The 21,310-nt window shown below is 46.6% G+C and overlaps 1 protein-coding gene across 1 annotated transcript in view; it reads right to left on the bottom strand.

Annotated features, from left to right (window-relative positions):
• LAMC1 (laminin subunit gamma 1) overlaps nucleotides 1-16,986 on the bottom strand; it is a 65,968-nt gene extending 48,982 nt beyond the window's left edge. The window contains exon 1 of the mRNA XM_064427828.1: nucleotides 16,482-16,986. Coding sequence (XP_064283898.1) covers nucleotides 16,482-16,872 — 391 coding nt within the window. The 5' untranslated portion in view covers nucleotides 16,873-16,986. The remainder of the gene's footprint in view (nucleotides 1-16,481) is intronic.
• Between the last annotated feature and the right edge of the window lie 4,324 nt (nucleotides 16,987-21,310).

The following is a 21,310-nucleotide window of genomic DNA, read 5'->3' on the forward strand; positions in this document are numbered from 1 at the left end:
TTAGTATGGGGTCAAGAGGACATCAGCGAGCACAACTCCTTCCAAAACCTGGTGCTTCTTAAAATACAAGACATGCTTCAGCTTTCAGTGAACCTGTCAGCACCAACACAATAGCCACGCCCTGAGTGCTCTATTTTTAACATTTTCCATCCACGCAAAAGACAGCAACTTAATAAATCTAAAGGAAGTATAACTAAAGGAGAGTTGAACAGAACTTTCTTCAGGGCCAGCTCGAATACCATGAGCACAAGCCACAACTGCAGGCAGCCCAAATGATTTGCAGGGATTACTGAATTACAAACATATACTGGCCTCAAAGACAGGAGAGATGCCAAAAACTGATGCCTGGTCTCCTGGGGGCTCATGGTGGAGTTGAATCTGATGCAAAGGTCAGTGCCCTATATGCTCCTATATGCTCATGTGATGCAGTGTCACCTGGTATGGCTGCCATTGACAATAGGTGCTATAAAGGATAAAGCTGACCTTAAATGGCTCATTATTTATTGGATGCATCTGGTTCCTTTAATTTTCCTGAGGATGTCTAGGATGACTGTAAATCAGAGTGTTTGCAGAGCTCTCTAACCCCCCTGGCCTGTGCATGTGTGCACACTATCTTTAGCTAACAAGCCCTTGCTTGCCCTGCTGGCAGGATTCAGCTTGTGCTGGAGCTGGAGACACCCTGCTCCAGAGCAGTCACAAACTCATTGCCTTTGGAGGTAAGGATGCATTCAGCATCAAAAATAAAAAGATCCAGAGGTTTTTCAGTCTCTCCCAGCAGGAAGGAAAGGGTCAGCACTCCAAAAGCCCCAGCAAGAGTTTGCAGCTTACATCTTGCATGACTTCACACTGCTTTTGAAACCAAGCCCACTGGGGACAGCTTTCAAGCCTTATCTGGGGAGGAGGGAGCTGACTCTTCACCCCAAATGTGAGTGAGAGGGAAAGATGAAGTTGCACTACAATGCTGTGCCTGGCCTTGCAAAGGAGCCTTCCCTGATCTGATGGAGGAGCATCTGTCCACATGCTCTGCTTCCAACCAGGATTAAACCAGAAATGCCCTTGGTGCACACCCTACACAAACACCCCAGAACCTGAACACCCCACTGGGGATCTCAGTACCTCTTCCCAGCACATCAGAGGCAGCTCCAGGTCAGCAGATGGGCTGGATCTTTCCAGCAAGAGACGACTGGGCAGGAACTGCTGCATACCCATGCAAAAATGCATTGCTCTGGGGGTTTTCTTGCTCATCTTTAGCTCTGTGTGGGCAGGACACAAACTCAAGGGAGACCTCAGTAAGAAAAGCCCTCAGGTATGCTAAACTTGTTTTCCATTCCTCCAGGCACCCGGAAGATTAAGCAAGTAGGTGAAAGTTGGATAAAAAAACCTCAATCCTCTCTCTAGGACCAATAAATACAATTCATTTGCAGGATCAAAGAACACTTTTTTTTTTGTCCCCAAAACCAGAAGGCATTACCATTTTTATAACTATAAACTGCAAAGATTTATCACCATTCACTGGCTGCCTCTGAAGAGCAGCTCTGTACAGGTGGCAGGTGACTTGCAAGAAAACCTTCTCCTAGGAGACACATATGCCAACTTTTGTTGAAAAGCTTCCTAAGAGATGAAAAGAAAGAAATGCTGACGCAACAGCAAGAGCTGGTTTAGTAATTAACCAAATCACTTCAGCCTCCCTCTCTCCTTACGTTTAACTCTTAGATATGCAACGAATATCAGAGGTGCAAAACTCCTTCATGAGCTTTATCTCATCCACCACCATGAGAACTTCAAACTGGCCAAATGAAAAGCAAGTTATTGTGGTGCTATTAATTCTAAAATGAATGAGCCTATAATTTTAATTGCACTGGAATCCACTAGCTTCATGTTCAGCATCATTCATGGGAGATTTTTACTTTCCCATTATTTTTTAACAGCTCTTTGTGATGAAAAACTTTAAAAAGACAAACAAGTGGACCATCTATCAAGTTATCTTTTTAGTCTAGATCCATCTGTTGCCCTTGAATCTGCTTCCAGCCTAGTCAAGCAAATGCATAAATATCACCTGGCCCACTTAGTGGGCTATTCTTTTAAAAATACATATCTCGTTATTATTCCTTATGCAAAGTCAGCTAAAACAAGCTAGGACAGCTCGATCTCCAAATAAAGAGGTTTTGCATAAAGTAAAACTCAAGAAGAATTCAGTTTTTTAACTTAAATACAGACACGAATGTCTTTTCTAAGAAAACGCTCCCCCAGAAATGTTCTCTGGTCTCTCTCAACCTTTTTCTCATTTCTTGCTTCACCTAATGAGCTGCTCCCATGTGCATGACATAAAAGTGGAAATTTCAAATTCCTTTTATAGAAATCTGAGTTTTGAAAGCTTTCAACTCCAAAGACCACACTTCTGAATTTGTCTTAGCATCAGAGAATCCCAGAACTGTTTGAGTTGGAAGGGACCTTAAAGCTCGTTCCACCCCCTGCCATGGGCACACCTTCCACTATCCCAGGCTGCTCCAAGCCCCATCCAACCCAGCCTTGGACACTGCCAGGGATCCAGGGGCAGCCACAGCTTCTCTGGGCACCCTGTGCCAGGGCCTCACCACCATCACAGGGAGGAATTTCTTCCTCAATTCTCATCACACAAGTTCTTCTAAAAAAAGTTTTAGGATGTTTTCAAAGTTGTCTGTGACTAGTGTAAGTATGTCCCCCATCCCTGGGTGTGCATCCTGGTGTCTTTCCCAGCAGCCAGCACTTACCTGGCCCCAGGCACACCTCAGTGTCACCAAGGCCACCAAAAGGTTATCTTTCCATCAAATTAACTGCTGGCACTTAAGCAAGCAAACTCATCCTACCAGCCAAAGGCTGCAATAAGTTGGACAGGGCTGGGAGACCCAGTACACCCCGAGAGGCTGTGAAGTCACACCTTCATTCCTTGCTGCCCAGATTTCAAGCACTCCACTGAGCCCCAGGACAGCTATTCTGCAAGGGCACTGCACATTCACACACACTAAATGCTTCTGCCTTGCACTCTGTTGTCACAGCAACTGAGCACAAAGCATGACTGTCAGCATGAAAGCCTTGGGTAGTGAAGAAGAGAGGGGAAGCAGCAGATGTGCAGGACAAAAATGGCCTGGTGATACAGTTCAGAGTTACGTGGCAAGTCTTGGAGCAGCTCCTGACAGAAAACCAAGCACCCACCAGCTCATCCTTGTGGCTTATGCTTCTTTCTGGAGAATTATAGAATGGTTTGGGTTGGAAGAAATCTTTCAAGGCCACCCAGTCCAACCCCCTGCAACAAGCAGGGACATCTGCAACTAGAGCAGGTGGCTCAGATCCCCATCCAACCCAGCCATGACTGTTTCCACCCACCTCTCTGGGTAACCTGTTCCACTGTTTTACCACCCTCATTTCTTCCTTACATCTAAATGCATCAACCCTGCTTTAGTTTAAAAATATCACCCCTTGTCCTATCACTATTAAAAGGTCTGTCCCCAACTTTCTTATTAGTTCCCATTAAGCACTGAAAAGAAGAAATTTAATGATGATTTGACTGTTTTACCTTGACAACATACCTCAAAAAAAAAAAACCAAAAAACAGTGGCATGTGTTCTTTAGGCACAGTAAATTAAGATGTTTCAGGAATTCCTTACTAATTATTTATTAATCCTTTTTTAATTACTGATTCAGAATGACCAGTAATCTTTTCCAATAAGAATATGAATCTTCCCCTTCGGAATCTTTAAATATGCCTTTCTAAAGGATGCAAAGAAAGCACAAAGACCCACACTCTTTCAACTCCTAATGCTTGTTTACACTTCAAAGCAAACCTCTCCTACTAGAACTTAATTAATTAATCATTACCTCTGTGATAAAAAGCCTATGATGTTCCACTCTGCAAATCACGGTCACTTGGCCTAAAGGCTCTTTCTTCTCTGCAAGCACATGCAAGAATAAGGAAGTGGCTTCAGCATCTACCTCAGGAAGCAGGACATGTGGAAAGCCACCATGGATTTTTTCTTATTTGTTTTTGAGGCTATTCTTATTTTACACCTGACAAGACACTTTGTAGTACCACTGAGGCAACTTCTCTTAGTTTAAAACAGTCTGGGGTTTTTTTTGGTGGATGAGGGAAGCCACAGAGGAGGCTTCTGAGAGAAGCTGCTCAAAGCTTCTGCTGTGTCCAGCAGTCAATCTCTGAAGGCTCTGACCATGGACATGTTGATGGCCCAATTAGAGAAGCTGGAAATGCCTCTGTGATGACGTATTTAAGAAGGAAAAAATAACATGTGCAGTTTTTTATTTCTTTCTTTGAGGGATGGGGAGATTTTTTCTTCTTTTTCTGAGGATGGTGGTAAAAGGACCCATGCCACGTAGTTTGGGAAGACCATTTTGCCCATGGGAGGGACTCCAGCAGGTCAGGCAGGACTGCTACTCATGAAAATTAGAACCATGTTGGAGAAGTTCACAGGAAACTCCTCTCCCATGGGAAGGACCCCATGGCATAGCAAAAGAGACTCCTCACCCTAAGTGAACTGAAGAAAGATTTTTAGAAGTGACAAACTGACTGAAGACCCCATGTTTTGTTCCCCTGCATGGTTGGTGGGAAGGAAGGAGGGGCTGGAAGGGGGAAAAGGCATTCTAAAGGTTTCTTTAGATCTCATTACCCACTTTTAATTCTGTTAATAATAGATTTTCTTTATACTGTTTCATTTTGAACCTGTTTTGCCCTTCAAGTGTTTTTCTCCTAATCCTTATCATTTAGCCTTTCAGGTTTTTTTCCCCCTCCTGTGCTCAACTAAAGCAGAGGAAAAGAAGTACATTATTTTCATGAGTGCCTGGCTTTTGGCCAGTGTCAAACCACAACAACAGCTCAGACTCTTACCAGCAAATTTTTTAAGCAAGCCAGCACTCATGTCACTCCTCAGAGGGGAGCAACAGAGAACATTTTGCCCTGTGACGCAAATCACACACACAGAGCAGAGATGTGAATCAAACCCTTCATGCTTTCCTGTCCTCCACGGCTCCAGGGGCAACACCACCTCATTTCCTGAGGTCTCTTCCCTCTGGTCTCTTGGGGGTTCCTGGAAGCCAAGAGCAGCTTTCTGTGGGGCCCGGAGGGAGGGCACGGCGGAGCCCCGGGCACGCCTGGTGCCACAGCTGTGTGTTTGTTTGCAGGAAGGACAAACGCCAGCGGGCTGCCAGCACCGCTGTGAATTTCAAAGCCGCACGCGATTTTTAGCCAGGCACAGTTGAAACTTTCCGGTACACAGCTCTAACGAAGCAGATTAACAACTCCAAGTTCTGTGCCTTTGGCTGATCCACCTCTCTTCCCACAGCCCATCTCTGTACCCCAGCATTCAATACCGCTCCCATCGATGGCATCACCCTTTCAAAACTCTTCATTCCCTCCCACTGCTTTCAAGTCAACTTCGACTTTTTCTGGGTAATAGCAATAAAGAAAGTCAGGATTTGTAGGACAGAAAGGCTGGAAGACAGGGTCCCTCCCACCCACCAGAGCAGCATGTTAATGTTCCAACATGCAGTTCACAAAAGAACATACCACAGCCCCGAAGTTACAAAACAGACTGAATGGCTGATATGAAGAAGGTGATAAATTCACAGACAAATTAATGAGGAGACATATTCAGTTCAAGATTTCACAACAGGAAGAACTGAGATTCCTCTGAATATTTTTAACCTTTTCCACACAATAGTTCATGTCACTGTCCAGGCAGAGATCAGTGTTCAGACCACAGCACTACTCTAACTGCATATCCAAATCCTTGATAAATTAACCATTAATTTGCTGAGTAACTACAACAAAAACCAGAGCAAACCGCTTCAAATGCATCACAAAACTAGCCCAGCGCCTTCCCTGACACAAGAGATTTTACAAGGCCTGTACCCAGTTGGTGACTGTGGTGTTCATGAGCTGTCAATGCCACAGCTGCACCATAGCTGCTCCTAGCAATTTTCAACACCATGGAGCTATGAATTATGAGCAAAACATGACTTACCATCAAAAAACCATGTTACTGCCACGTTTTTGCTTGAAGAAGATCAAAGCACAGAAAGGCAGCAAACCTGGCTTTGGGAATCGTGTGATATTCTTTCCCAAGGCTACCCTTTCAGAGCCACAGAAAAATGTATTTTCCTAGAGAGTTCTAAATGTATCACTGGATATCAAATTAAAGATCTTCTAGGAGTGCCTCTTGGATTTTTTTAGAAATTGTGTGCTTCGTACTCAAAAACTGGTGGCAGTCTGCCAGAGAACTGAGAGAACCAATGTGGGGTACAAAGGAGCGCCCCAAGTTCATGATTCACAGCCTTTCCAGCAGCTCCCAAAACGTTGTGGGCTTCTCCTGACACAGCTCCTACATCTTACAAGGAACAGAAGCATAGGAAAATAGGGCTACAAGGAAATACATGGCAGAGAAAATACATCTTAGGTCTCTAACAGTAAAAGAGGCCCTTACTTCCTGAAAGTGCTACAAAGCTTTTGGAAAAGCTCATCTCTGTATCATCGCTTCCAAAATAATCTGTACTTTGTTCCACAAGGAAACAGGGTTTAGCTGCCCCAGGACTGTCCTGCAATGTGGGCTGGCCGTGGGGAGGGAGGCTGTGAGAAAGGGGCAGCACACAGGGATGTGTGCAGAGTCACTCTGCTTAGAAAGCAGAAGGGCAGTGACTCGTCTAATGCCGTAACTTGATCGGTGAACTCATGCCTGCAGAGCACGGATGGAGGGCACACAGGAGCCATCCCAGTGCCCAGCAACCCTCTCAGCTCCACCTGCAACCCCAGAAGAGCAAGGCAGGGAGGGCAAGCAGGGCAAAAAGTAGATTTCATTAAGTAGACATTGCACAATGATAGTGGGTCATGGCTTTATTCAGAGTTCACACTTTGCTCTGGCAGTGGCACCAGCTCTGCAGCAGCTGCCCCATCCCTGCAGCCCCGGCTCTCTTCACCCCAAGCTTTTGGTAACTTCTTCACAACCCTGCTGGGAATCAACAGAGACAAACATTTGGTTTTATGACCAAAAAAATGGCTTCAATTGAGGAAAATTTGTAACAGCCCTTTGATGTGGGGCTCCCATCCCCACCCAGTCCTTAACACGTGCAAGATGACAAACTATGGAATATTATTTGAGAATACTATACAAGAAACTATGGAATAGCATTTATGAATTTGGAACTTGCACTGTGTTTCTCAGTCTCACCAAAATGAAATGATGCTTGTCTGTACACATGTATAAAGCAGTGAGCGTACAAGGGCAGAGGCAGTGCTACCCAGGCAAGCCGAGGCTGCTGCCAGGGATAAAACTGTGTGAGATCTCAGCTAAAAAACCTCATCCCAGGAAGGGGGTTACCTTCCCAACCTGCACAGCCCAGGGACATCTCAGCACCAGGAAAACAGGAGTGGGGAGGAGGGGAAACCCAGGAAGACTGCAAGGAGCTTCAGGAAGGAGAAAAAAGGGAGAAAGGGGACAGTAAACAGATCTGCAAACTTTGAGCAACCACAGACTTCATCAACAGCTTCTTAACAACTTCATCAAGTAGATTCAGTGTTGAGAAATCCCTTGTCCTCTGTAAGTCCAGTGAGGGTAGCAGGAACCACGAGACTAGAAGGCAGCCAGCAGAAGCAGAGGCAGCAGCAGCTGGAAGGGAAGCATCAGCTGCTGCCACACAAGAAAAGGAGGCTGTGGGCCAAGCCCAGCACCTTGACAGCCACAGGCAGGAGCAGGACAGAGGGAGACACGCTGGATCCTCACAAACAACCCATGCTTTTTCAGAAGCTGAGAAGCAAGGGCAGCCTGACCAGGGCTGCTCCCCAGGGACCAGCCTTGCAAGCTGCTGGGAAGAAAATCCCATTGCAATATCCCACCAGATGGGAGCCTGCAAAGGACTGCAGATGAAAGGACTATAAATAATCATCGCAATCAGAGCTGACCCAGGACAAGAACATTTTCTTTTCTCTCAGTCAAACAGTCCCACACAAAACTGACATCAAGAAGCATTTTGATGGTACTTTTTCCAGAAGAGACTGATTTTTCATTCCACTAATCTCAATAAGAGATACACCCAAAACAAACTGAGCCTTTCAAAGTACATGATTTATACTGTGTTTACAAGGTTGTGGAGTATAAGACAGCATCAAGAAAACAGTCCCTTTATCCCTCTTAAAGAGGTTCAATGCAACCATTTCCTTAAAAAGACTCCAAGACACATAATCTTTTCATTCAAAGATAAGAAAGATTCACCTTCCTGAAACAAAGTATACAGGGAACAGAAAAGTTTTTAAAAAATTAAAAAACAACTTCTTGAGCAGCCCTGATATTTTCCCTCCACAAAAATAAACCAAACTGGACCAAGTGCAACATGTTGCACAAGCAGCTGCTCACTGTGGTAGGAGCAAGGTCTTTTTTGATGCCAAGTAGGTTGAGCTATAAAGCAGACTTTGGAAAAAAAAAAACAGCTTGTAAGAAGAAAGCAGAGTGCTCAGAACTGGGCTGGTGCCAAGCCCCAACTCCACAGCATTCCCTCAGCCTTGGAGCACCAAAAGGAATGAGCATTTTAGGCAACTCAGTGAGAAACCAAGGGCTACCATGTTTAGCCAGCCACTGCCCACATGTGATGAACAATTTCTGTTACCAAGCAGGTTTCAGTATTTCAGTATATTTCAGTATTCAGTATACCCAGCAGTTTAAGGGGGTTTGGGATGGTTTTTTTAAGAGGTGATCTTTCCATTACAGAGGGTTGAGAGCAATGGAAGGGTCAGCTCTGCCTGCTTTCCACTTCAGGCCAGGTGCCACTCCTGAAGCTGTTTAACCCTGGTTCTGCACCCTGGCCTTCCCACAGGAGCATCTCAAGCCCCCGAGGATGAAATAGCCATTTTCCTTGCTCTCCTGTAAAACACAGGACCCACTACAAAGCCAAGCCAGAGAAACAGCTCTCCAAGCACACCAAGGTCTGTAGCAGAAATGAGAACATTGCAGAAAGCTGAGCCAAGAACCCACAAACCCTGGGCCTTTTCAAGTTCTCAATATATCATCTCTACAAACTTCTTAAAAGTCTTCCCCTTCCCCCACAAAACCACCAAACCCCCAAATAACTGTACAAATAAGGCCTCAAGCTCCCTGGAAATGTACCTCCCATGTACAAGATGGTACTAGTTTACCTACCAAAGGAGAAAAAAAAAAGAAAAAAAAAGTCCAATAATAGTTTTTGGATAATGTTTCTAAATGAGGAAAGTTTGAGATTCTCCATTGCTGAACACAGCTGTGTTGTGTCAGAACTGCAGGCATGATTACCACTGGAAACAGCTCTTTGATGACTATCACACTGGAATATCTAAAACAAGTAGAAGCATGGAAACAAAAAGTGCTTTGCCACCCAGTTTCAAACAGAATGCTGAAGACCACTGAATAATATATGAGGGGGGTGGTGGGAATTTGGGGTTTTTCTTTGTGAAAGATCTCTCAAATATGGCTGGGCTGGTAGGAAAAAAAAAGACTGAGGCTTTCTTTAAATTTAAATAAAATTACCTTGTTATTTCAGATCCTGTTACAGCTGATGAGTTTTCACCATTTTCCAAGCTTCCACATGAGAATAATTCCTAGAAATTATGTTTTACCTCAAAAGTACCTAAAAGCCCACCAAGGCTACCAGCAGCTTGCACCTTTGGACTGCTTCTCCTCCCAGTATTCCTGGTTCTGTTTGATAACTGCACATGCCTACTAGCAGCAGCTCTCTGACCTCATGGTTTGCTAGCAGCTGTGGTGAAGCTCTCATCAATGCTGATGTGACAAGCAACATCACCAGCACACTGCTAAAAACCCAACATTTCTCATGGAATGCTGTGGATAACGAGAGCAATCCCGAGAATGCCCTTTGGAAATGGCTAAGAGATTATCCTAATTTTAGAAAGAGCTTCAAACACAGCTAGTGATGTCCTCAACACAAGCAGCCACATTCATCCCTGACTTAAAGGCTGTAAAACTTGATTTGAGACACACGGGGCTATGCTGCATCTGGGGGGGAAACATATTCCTTTCTGTGTGGTGGGACAGCAGACCCAGCAAGATTTGTGCAGTTCGTTATGAAATTCATGTTATTTTCTGATCAAAACACACCATGGTAGCCACCAATAAGCAAGACCCCATGGTTAAGAGATGTGCAATAGCAGGCTAGAATGGCTCCTCGCATGCCAGAGCTTCCATGGGGGGCAGGGTGAGCTTCCAAAGGTTATGACAGACCAGAGAGGTGACTTTAGATGTGATGTTTAACATGCCAGATCCCATATCCCAGTTAACCCATGGGAAGAACATGCAGCCAGAGGGTAAAATCACTCAGCATGGCCTCATCAGTGGCAGTGAGCATTGAATTAGGGCCCCAGGACACAAGCAGGAGGTCTCAGCCAGACAAAGGTGGTAAGCATAACACCCACAGCCCTTCTTATGGTGAACCCAAGATCCAAGTTTCCCATCCCATCCATCTACACTGGAAATTCTTTTCTCTAAGTGGTGTTTGCAGAGCAATCCCATTTTTCATTTCTGTGGGAAGAGGCAGCCTGGGATTTTCACTTGCAGACTCAGAGAGGCCACCAGAGCCTCCCAAAGCCTCAGGCTACAAGAGAAACAGTACCTAATAAGCCAGAAGCTTTTCAGCACGCTAACAATTCTGAGCAGCAAACTTTTGAAGGTTTAAACCTACAAAAGGAGCCGAGTGTGTGAAAAACCTGCGACTATTCCTTCTACCAACTCAGGACAAGCACCACAAACAGCAGCTGGTTTTGCAGCAAAATACCACACAGCTCCAGCTCTTTCCACCCTTCAAAGTAAGTGTTCTGCCATGTATAGTATTCCTAAAGGCATCATGCAGGGTCATCAGCATCCCGAGACACAGCAGGAGAAAAACTTGTGGAATTTGAAGTGTATGCAGGAAGTGATACCTTTATATAACTGCACTGAGTAACTGCTGGCCACTAAAAGCCCCGATCTCTTCAGTACTCGTGTTGAAACCTGCAAAATGTAAATCAAGCCTTTGCGAGACCAACTAAAATAGTGTCTCCCCGAGGGCTCCACAAATACCACGGCAAAGCCCGGGCTGCCGACACGCCCTGAACGCCGGCCTTGGAGCTGGAAATGCCCTCCCAACGCCTCAATTACCACTGAGATTTTAAACTGCAGCTGCACTAGGCAAAGCTTCACGTGCACACACCCTGCTTACTTGCACTTGGTTTTACCACGGTGGTTCCCTAAAGAAAGCAGCAAACCACAGCCTCATAAAGTTTTAATGGGATAACTGGCAAACTGAGGGCATCACTGCACTGAATAAAACAGAGGAACTGCATCCCAGTGCTATAAACTATCTACTTGATTTAAGTCATACTTTATAGCAATCCATTCTGAAAAAAAACCCCACTGGTTTTCTGTACTCAAAAAAACCTCTGGTCTGCTAAAAACAACGGGCAAAGCAAGCCAGGGCTGAGCACAAGAACTGGCAACTTGCCTGGGTTTCCTTGTAAATGCCTTCAAATGGCAGTCATGCCTCAAACCATGCTTTGCCGGCACAGTTATATATACTGAGCATCATCGCTCTCCTCAGAGCCAAATAAAGGACTGAGCGGGGAGGAAAGGGGGAGCTGAAGGAGCTGGGCAATTCATTTCTTTAGCAACCAACTGCTTGCACAAGTTTTTCTTTATGTATACAAGACACCACCCAGCTTGGTGACATGAGTTTCCAGGCTAGCCTATAGCAAGGATTTCAGGAGCCAACATGTTTTTAACCAAGACAGCCAGCAATTTCATCTTTCTTCCTGAAAGGCAGCCTACCAGAGGGCTGCTTCCAGCACCAATCTCCTCTCCTGAAGCAATAACAGAAGAGGAAGGAATTGATCTTTTCTGTCCTGATAGTCCTGAATTCATAGCTGAAGCCACCAGCATCATCAGTCAAACACATCTGGACACCATCCCTGCCGAGATGCAGAGGACAGTCACCTGCCCCAGGAACTGGGCTGCCCTGAGTTCACAGCTGATAAAAGCACAGCTGCTCTCAGTGGAGATGGAGTTACCCCACCACGGAACAGCCACGAGCATGCTGAGGAGCCTTCCTCTTTATCCAAGGAACAAAACCCTGGGATAGTCACAAATCACAACAGCTGAAACCAAGAAGATCTGGCCAGAAAGTAAAAGTGGTGGGGAAAAATGAGAGGTGGCTCCAGCAGAGCTGGTTGGGAAGGGAACACAAAGGTACATGTAGAAGTAGATTAAAAAGAAAGTGTAGGAACAACAGAAAGCACACAGAAATTAGAGCTGCGGAAGGAAATAGTGAGAATCTGCTCTGAAAAATGATACAACATCTGAAAAAATGCAAACCTTTGCCCTAGCAAGAGCACCCAGTACCAAGAATACTCCATGTACCTCCATGCTGTCTCTTTTCCCCTTCTTCTAGTGTTCAAGGGAGCATCTTCAACAACACAGCGCTGTTTCTGTGTGTCAGGGGTCTACAGCAATGCTGTGCTCCAGCGTATGCACACAAAGCACTGGGGAGATGCCAGAACTATCCCAGTGCTCCCAGGACAAGCAGACAGTAAAAATAACGTGACACCCTGGCTTCAAAAACAAAGCAGAAAACGCACTGTAAGGCCTTGGCTCCCATCTTCTATTTGAAAGCTGGCACCACTGCCTCAAAGTTCCTTTTTTTGGGAATACATGGGAACATAGTGAGAGAGCAGTAAGAAAAAAAAAAGACTGGCTGGGTCAAGTCTAAATAAGTAATAAATTCTGAGGAAATGGAAAATGGGGAAGCCAAGGGATACTTTTAAGAAATGCAGAAGAAAGGACACAGCAATGTCCCCTCCTCTCACTCACTAACCTAATTATCCAGACACCACCCTATGAACAGGTTCAGCTCCCCCTTCTCCTTACAGCTGCAAATTCATGTCTCCAGGCCTCTTACCTACCCTTACCTAGGGGGTCTTAATACCCTCTCATACAAAGAGAAATAGCCTTTGTAATTCCAGATGTTCCTGGTGCAAGAAGTGGTAATTACCCCAATTCCCCTCTCCCCAGGGAGCATCCTATCTTCTGGACACAGATGTAATCTCCAAACACTCCCAGGATCTGAGCCTTTAACTCAGTAGTAGTGATCTGTGCTGTATTTTTCTGTATCAGGCCTTGTGCTGGCACCTAGTCCCAAAACTAAAGGTTTTTTATCTTGTTTTGAACCACACATTGTAAGGAGATTCAAAGAAATCCACATTCACATGTTGGCAACAGACCTGCAGTTCATACTGACCTCTTGCAGGCCCCTCTGAAATGTTAATGCTGTTCTACACGGACTGAACATCGCTGGATGTTAATCAAGACATCTCAAACTGCCAAAAAACTCAGCACAGAGCAGCATGTACATGAAACCTAGAGTCAGTGCAGCTGGTCCTGACCAGGTGCAAAACAGCACTAACCATTCAGGACACCAACGCTCTCAGAAATGAAGGCAATTGCAGCATCAAATAAGGATGTGGGTCTGAGCACAGAGCTTAATCCTCAAAGAGCAGGCAGAACTAACTGCATGAAAGGGCTTTGTGCCCCAGAACGCCTTTATGTCCTATCGAGTGCATAAATACTTGCCAGGCTCTGTGCCTCTTTCTCTTAGTGACGTCAATAATTAAGTGTCCCACAGACCATAGTGCCTGCGGGCACACAGAACCCAAAGGCAGCACCCAGCAGCTCACTCAAACAAAGATGGTTTTAAGACCTCACAAAAGTAGGGAAGAGCAATGCTGCAGAGAAGTCTGAGGCATTTCAGGCTGAAAAGGCACTGTCAGTACTCAACAGCTCTTCAACCTGCCCCGAACTCAGCAATGCAGACAATCACACAGCACATGTGCAGAGAGATAAATGCTTTGCTGTTGTCATCTTAAAACCAACTTCACCACCACCATGCCCACAACAAGCTTCTGATTCTTAAAAGGCTTTATACTAAAAATATCCCACCCAAAAACCTAACTAGGAAAAATCAGACCAAAAAAACCCACTCAAATACATCAAAGTCAGTCAGGCAGCTTCTGCTCTAAAGTTGTACTCAAAAAAACATGGCAAAGCAAATTCCCAAAGCTCCAAGAGCCTGCAAACAAACCTGGAACACAAGTGAAAATGCTGCAGTGCTACAGTACTTTGAAGATGCAGATGTTTTCAGCAAAATGTGTGCACTTCTTCAAAGCCCAGGACACAGCACACTGCTCCCAGTACTGTTTTTCAGAGAACACCCATATACACATGGATACACAAAACCAAGGACAGCAGTAGTACAGATGGGTCTGTAAGTCTGGCCTTGATAATGAGAATTACAATGACTGTTATTAAGAAAGAAGTTGAAATAAAATTTCTGCTATCCAGAATTTGAAAAAAAAAATTCCTAATGTACAAAGAAAAGAAAATAAAGAGGGACTATTAGATATGCTTATGTGGTATATTTATGTTGAAGCTCCAAACACAAGGGAACACTTTAGGGCAGAGAGGCTTCTGGGGCACAGGGATGTTCTCATCAGGTGACCCTGGTACAGGACAGTGCCATCAACCACATCTCACCAGTGCAGGTGCAAGCTCTCACAAGATCCAGCTCTCCAAGCCCTAACTCCATTTTCCCCCTGAATTAGACTGTTATTGATACTAAACAATGCTCAACAGCTGCTCTTGATTAGAAGCTGTGAATGGCTGCAGTGGGGCTTTCTTTAATATTTACTTGATTTAATGACATGAGGATATAAGTTGTGGTTTCAACTTTCTCTTGGCTGGCTTCTCTTCCAGTTATTAAATGATTACTCTTCCTCCATGTCATGACAGTTTGAATAACTGAATGAACAGAAAAGAAAAGCTCGTCCACAAACCAAAGTGAAGGCTAAAATACTTTATCCCAAAGAAACCTCTGGAATTGACAACCAATCAGAAAATTCAGGTTCTTTATTTGACTGGCTGTTACAGTTCAGCAGCAAAGCTAACTAACCCACCCAGCAATTAAAGGACAATGCTGCCCCGGGGATGAGAGGATACACAGCAGATGTGCCCTTGCACACGTGATTTCCCACTTTTCAAACCAACATCTCCCACCTGCATCCAAAGCTTGTTGTCTGGAGAACTCCATGATCCAATTCTGAGCTGGGCTGCATTGGGTTACCAGTTGGACTTGATCTTAAAGGTCTTTTCACAGAGTCATGGAATGGCTTGAGTCGGAAGGGACTTCAGGCTCATCTCACTCCACTCCCTGCCATGGCAGGGACACCTTGCACTAGAGCACATTGCTCCAAGACCTGTCCAGCCTGGCCTAGGACACTTCCAGGGATGGGGCATCCACAGCTTCTCTGTGCCAGTACCTCACCAGCCTCACAGAGAACAATTCTTTCTACTATTTTTCCAACCTAAATGGCTGTATGATCCTTAATGCATGGGGTGGGACATGATCACTGCAACAGCTCCACTCCAGCTGCCTCTGGCAGGGAGGCCTCCCCTCTCACAAACCAGCATCACCTCCAATGCAGACTGCATGGAGCTACCCCTGCAATATTCACTGGAGAATGCTGAAAATCAAGTTTACCAAGCACTGCTGAGCAGATGTAAGCTATCAGCTGAGGGGTGAAGAACCAGCGCAGGGCCAGACCCCTGGCTGAGGACATCCCAACACAACCATGGGGAGCAGGCAGCATTCCTTTAGACCTGGTGGACATGGCTGAGGACCTGCAGAGCAGGGATTCAATGACACTCCCTGAACACCAGACCACGCAGGGCCTGGTTACTGGCACTCACCCAGGCAGGGTCTCAGCAATGCCTGGTGTGCAGGTGACCTTTCAGCACAGAATGGGGCAGGTTGGAAGGGACCACAGTGGGTCATTGGGTCCCACCTCTCCGCTCAAGCAGAGTCATTCCAGAGCACATGGCACAGGATTGTGTCCTGACAGCTCTGGAATAAAGTGAGAGAGACTCCACAGCCTCTCTGGTCTCTGTTCCAGTGCTTGGTCACTGCACAGGAAAGAAGTTCTTCTTGGGCATCCATTTCTGCCCATGGTCTCTTGCTCATTGCTGGGCCCCAGGGACAGAGCCTGGTCCTTGCTCTGAGCCCTCCCTGCACACAGGGACACACAGGGCTTCTCTCAGCCATCTCCTCTAAGCTGAACACTCCCACCTCGTGAGAGAGATGCTCGAGTCCCTCCATCATCTCCACAAAACCTCTGCTAGACCTGCTCCAGGTCCTGAGGAGCCCAGACCTGGACACAGCACTCCAGATGTGCCTCACTAAGCCTGAGGACAGGGGCAGGATCAGCCCTGGAAGAGCTGACCACATCGATCCTAACACACCGGAGGACACCACTGCGCACAGGACACGCTCGTGGACACCGCTCTGTCCACCAGGACTCCCAGCTCAGCCCCAGCCTGCGCTGCTGCCCAGGCTAACCCCTCCCCATGTGCCCTCCCCCTGTGGCTCCCCGTCCTTACCCAGGTGCAGGGTGAGGTTGACGGCGGTGGGGTGCTGCACGCCGGCCAGCATGGTGCGGCTCTGCCACCAGGTCGCGTCGGCCGGGCTGTTGTAGTCGGTGAGGAAGGCGGCGCCATGGCTCAGGTGCGGCTGGGCGGCGTCGCAGAGGTGGCAGGACTGGGTGACGCCGGTGACCCCGGTCTGCACGCAGTACTCCTCGGCCGGCGTCCCGCACGTGTGCGTGGCCAGCACCGTGGCGTTGAACGCCGCGTTCACGAACTCGGGCATGCAGCGCTGCGCCCGCCCGCTCCGCTCCTCCGCGCACTCGTCCATGGCAGCGCCGCAGCGCGCGGGCACCCACAGCCACAGCACCCACAGCCACAGCGCCCAGCGCTCGCCGCCGCCCCCCATGGCCGGGCTGCGGGAGCCGGCGGGGGCACGGAGGGGGCTCGCTCGCTCGCCGGGTGCCACCGCTCCGCGCCGGCCGCGGGCTGAGACGGGCGAGGCCCGGCGGGGCGAGGCGAGGCGGGGCGGGGCGGGCGCGGAGCAGGCCGGGAGCGGAGTCCCGCGGCGCAGCAGGGCTGGAGCTGCCCCCGCCTCGCGGAATGTGCCGGCTTAAAGCGGCGATGGCGGCTGTGGGCCCGCTCCCATGGACGGCCACGGTTCTGGCCCTCGCCCTCATGAGAGGGACCACGGCAGGGCGCCGGGCCTGGCAGCGCCTCCGCACCGGCACTCCCCGCAAGGCTGCGCCTTGTACACAATCACAGAATCGCTGGGTTGGAAAAAACCTCCAGGATCATCGAGTGCCACCTTTCAGCGATCCCTGCCTTGTCAACCAGACCAGAGCCCTGAATGCCACTCCAGTCGTTCCCTGGACACCTCCAGGGATGGGGACTCAGCAGCCCCTTCCACTGTCTAATCACCCTTTCTACGAAGAAGTTCTTCCTAATGTTCAGCCTGAACCTCCCCTGCTCAGCTTAGGACTCTCGTCCTTATGTCCTCTCGTCCTTATGTCCTCTCGTCCTGTCACTTGTTTACTGGGATATGACGCCGAGCCCCCGGCTGTCCCCTCCTATCAGCGAGTTGTGCAGAGGCCGAATTTCCCCCCTGAGCCTCCTTTTCTCCAGGCTGAGCCCCTTTCCCAGCTCCCTCAGACGCTCCTGGTGCTCCAACCCCTTCCCCAGCTCTGTTCCCTTCCCTGGACACACTCCAGCCCCTCAAGGTCCTTCCTGAACTGAGGGGCCCAAAAGTGGACACAGCTCTCAACATTGCGGCTGTAGGGAAGGAATCACTTCCCAGGTTTCTGCTGGTCTCACTGCTTCTGATTCCAGGTGCCGCTGGCCTTCCTGCCCACCTAGGCACACACTGGCTCATGTTCAGCCAGCTGTCCACCACCACCACCACCACCAGGTCCTTTTTTCATTCAAATGTTTAAAAAGTTTCTTGAGAAATGCAAGAAAACTGGTTGTGGGTTCCCAGCTAAGCTATGCCAAACCCGGATGGTTTGTGCCATCCCAAAGACATGCTCCTAAGCAGATCTGAGAGGACACACCTCAGCTACTGTAATTTTTCATAAACTTTTGGTTGTTTCCCTACCATAATCCAGATCTCTCTGTTGCTTAGAGGCATCAGCTCTGCCAGACCTGGCCATAGACTGCATTACAGTTTTTAGCTATCCTAAGATCTCCCCACAACTTTCAGGTTGAGGAATTGTGTAAAGATTGTGTAATATCCAGAAATCCTGTAAAGCCAAAATGTCTCTGCCCATGGCAGGAAGTTAGACTTGATGATCCTTAAAAGGTCTCTTCCAAACCAAGCCATTCTGTGAATCTATAAAACTGCTTTTACAGGAGAAAGTGCCTCCAGAAGCCTTCTCAGTAAACAGGAAACTCCTTGAGAAAAAAATTGATAGGGGAGTCAAGGAAAGGCCTTGTAAACTTGGTTATATCCCGAGAAAGCCTGAATACAGCCTGTAGCTGAAAGAACTGAAAAAATACAGTCTGTTCTGGGAAAAAATGCACATTGTTGTTTTAAAGTAAACACGTGTATCCTACAGAAATCCTTGCATTAAGAGCCTGAGCCAGGCTGTTCACAGGGTCTGCACAGCACACACTGGTCAGCACGCCTGGAAATTCTCCTGCTGCTGGGAGCTGTTTTTCCATGTGTGGCTGCTATTACACATCAGTGGGGTGATTCCTCTTGCTGCCTCCCCACAGAGCTGTTGTGAGAATGTCTGTGCTGAGGGTTCCCCAGCACCCCCAGAACAGAGGCAGTGCAGCACAGTCACCGCTGCCCCGCTATTGTTCAGGCTGGGATGACACATCTCCAGTGGAAAGTTGGATTTCCGCTGCTTCCCCCACTTTTCCTCCCTTTCTGAAAACAAGCCGTGTGTTGTGAAAGCAGCGCTGAGCTGATGCCATCAGGGCAGGAGCTCTGAAAACAACGTGCTGATGGAGCTCCTCAGGTTCAGCAGCAGCCTGGTGGTGCCTGCAGCTCAGGGTGCACACAGCAGGACGGGCAGCAAGGAAGGCACAGGGAACAAGGCTTAGGGAACAAGGGAAGGATTAGGATAGAGGTGAGAAGGGGGCAGGGACTCCGAGCAGGATCAAAGGGTGTTGCCACAAATCCCTATCAGGGATGCAATGAGATCATCTGTCTATATGCAGAAGGTTCCCATAGATAATGGAAAAAACTCAGCTTCACACAACATTCTTGGGTTTAGAGATAGTCAGTCTTAGTACCTAAACCAAATAACTTACTTGGGTTTTTAACTATTCACTTTCCAACATTTTAAAGTACCTGTATAGGACCATGCTCCACAGTTTATTTAAAGTATTCCCTGACATTTTAATGGTACTGACTGTAATAAATCCTGACAAAGAGGTATGTGCTAATATTTACTATTTGCTATCAAAATCCAGTTCATACTCTTAATACAATTTCACCTTAAAACACTGACAGATCAAGTGATGCAGTTATATTTCATTCAGTAAATCTACACTCATTTAACTGAAACCAGAATTAATCTCATATCCCTGTGGAGACATGATTTGTGTTTTCCTTTTCCTTTTTTATCTACTGAAATTATCTATCAAAGCATTGTGACATATTCCCCTTAAACCCATTTTCTTCCCAACACAGAAAAAAAAAAGCATCCTCGTGTAAAATAACTGCACCTTAAAAGCACAGAACCTAGAGAACTTCTGTGACTTTGCAATGCTTACAGGGTGAATAATATTAAAAATACATTGGTAAATAATTGTTACAGCTGGCAACACCCCTGATGCAGAGTGAGTCATCCTGTGTGGCAGAAGTGGCCTGGAAGGAAGTGACATCCTATTTCATAGGATGGACACCTATCACAGTTAACCAGCTGTAAAACAAGAGTATTTGTGGATAAGGTTCATGACTGTGCTGGGCTCAGACACACACATTGACTGTAAGGTAATTGTTACTGTAAGTTAGTTGTCTAAATGGGTATGTTCTTACTTCAGTTCTTTTCTGACATATACATATTGGTTAAATGATTGAGAAAAAGTCGGGAGAGACTAAGAACAAAGAGAAGAATTGCAAAAGAGGAAAAACAACATAAAAACCTGATAGGAAACAGCTTTTATAAAGGCAACTCCTACAGGAAATTCTGTCAGCTCTCAGAAGGCCAGAACTTCCAAGGCTGGCAGTCTCCCTCTTAGAATAGACCCTTTTAGGAAAAAGAAAAAAAAAAGGGAGAAAATGAAAAGCAGTGTTTTCTTTCCTTTTGATAAAAAAATAAATTGCAACAATGTTATGTGTGCCCAAAAGCAAGTTGAAATAATTAATTAGGAGCACTGTTGGCCTCTCCATCTACAGGAGCTCAAAACAAGTGCTAGCACACCTATGCACCAAGATATTTGACCCCTTTGGGGCTTAGGAGGTCCAGAATGTTTTTCACAAGAGTCACAGGGCAGCACTCATTTTAATTTTCACTTTTCCCATACTGATTTAGTGTCAGCATTTGTACAAGGACAACATGTGTGCAGATAGGAAAGGAAAATGCTAAAAAAACCCATAAATTTCAGACTGTGATAGCAGATATTGGGTGCTCCATGTCTGTCAATTATTAAAACAGGTAAGAGTAATGCCCACAGAGAAAAAAGCCCCTTCTTTTGCTAATAAAAGTAAATAGATAGTTTTAGGATCCCCAAATTAAAACTGTTGTACACCACAACATTTCATTACCAGTAGATGTCAATTTACACTAAAAACCGAAGGACAGACAAGCCCCATGCTCACCATCAGCCTCATACAGTTATCAGCCAGTGGAGGAGCCACCCAAGCAAGTTTAGGAAATGTCACTTGTCATAATCTGGCTGGTTTGGGCAATAGGAGAAGTTTCCAGCAGCTTCCTGCCCTGCTCTCTGTCATGCAGGGGGCTTCCCGCTGGCCCCAGCACTTTTCTTGGCAGACCCAATAAAAACAACAGTAATCACAGCAGACATTCACCCCCTGGCCACCAAACAGCCAAAAGGACTTAAAAGAAAGCAAGTGAGTCAGCAGATCCACCAAAGAGTTGGTGAGGATGACTCAAAACTCAGAAAGGCTGGGTGACAATTCAGTTGCTCTTACAGGTGGATAAAAAAGAAACCCCTCTGCAGTCTCCAGCAGTGTCCTGGGGACTAACACAGCACAGGATTGATGTCACAGTGTATGAGATACACAATTTTATATTCAAGTAAGTCTTAAAGCCATCCTGCTTAGGAGAAATTCTTCCACAATCAAGGACAGGTGTGAAAGGAATGTGATTTTTTTTTGGTAAATGGCCCAAGGTAGTCACAATCAGTACAAATACAGAATAAGTCAGACAACCATA

The sequence above is a fragment of the Passer domesticus genome, chromosome 7, assembly GCF_036417665.1.
Source record: "Passer domesticus isolate bPasDom1 chromosome 7, bPasDom1.hap1, whole genome shotgun sequence".
NCBI classification, from domain to species: Eukaryota; Metazoa; Chordata; class Aves; order Passeriformes; family Passeridae; genus Passer; species Passer domesticus.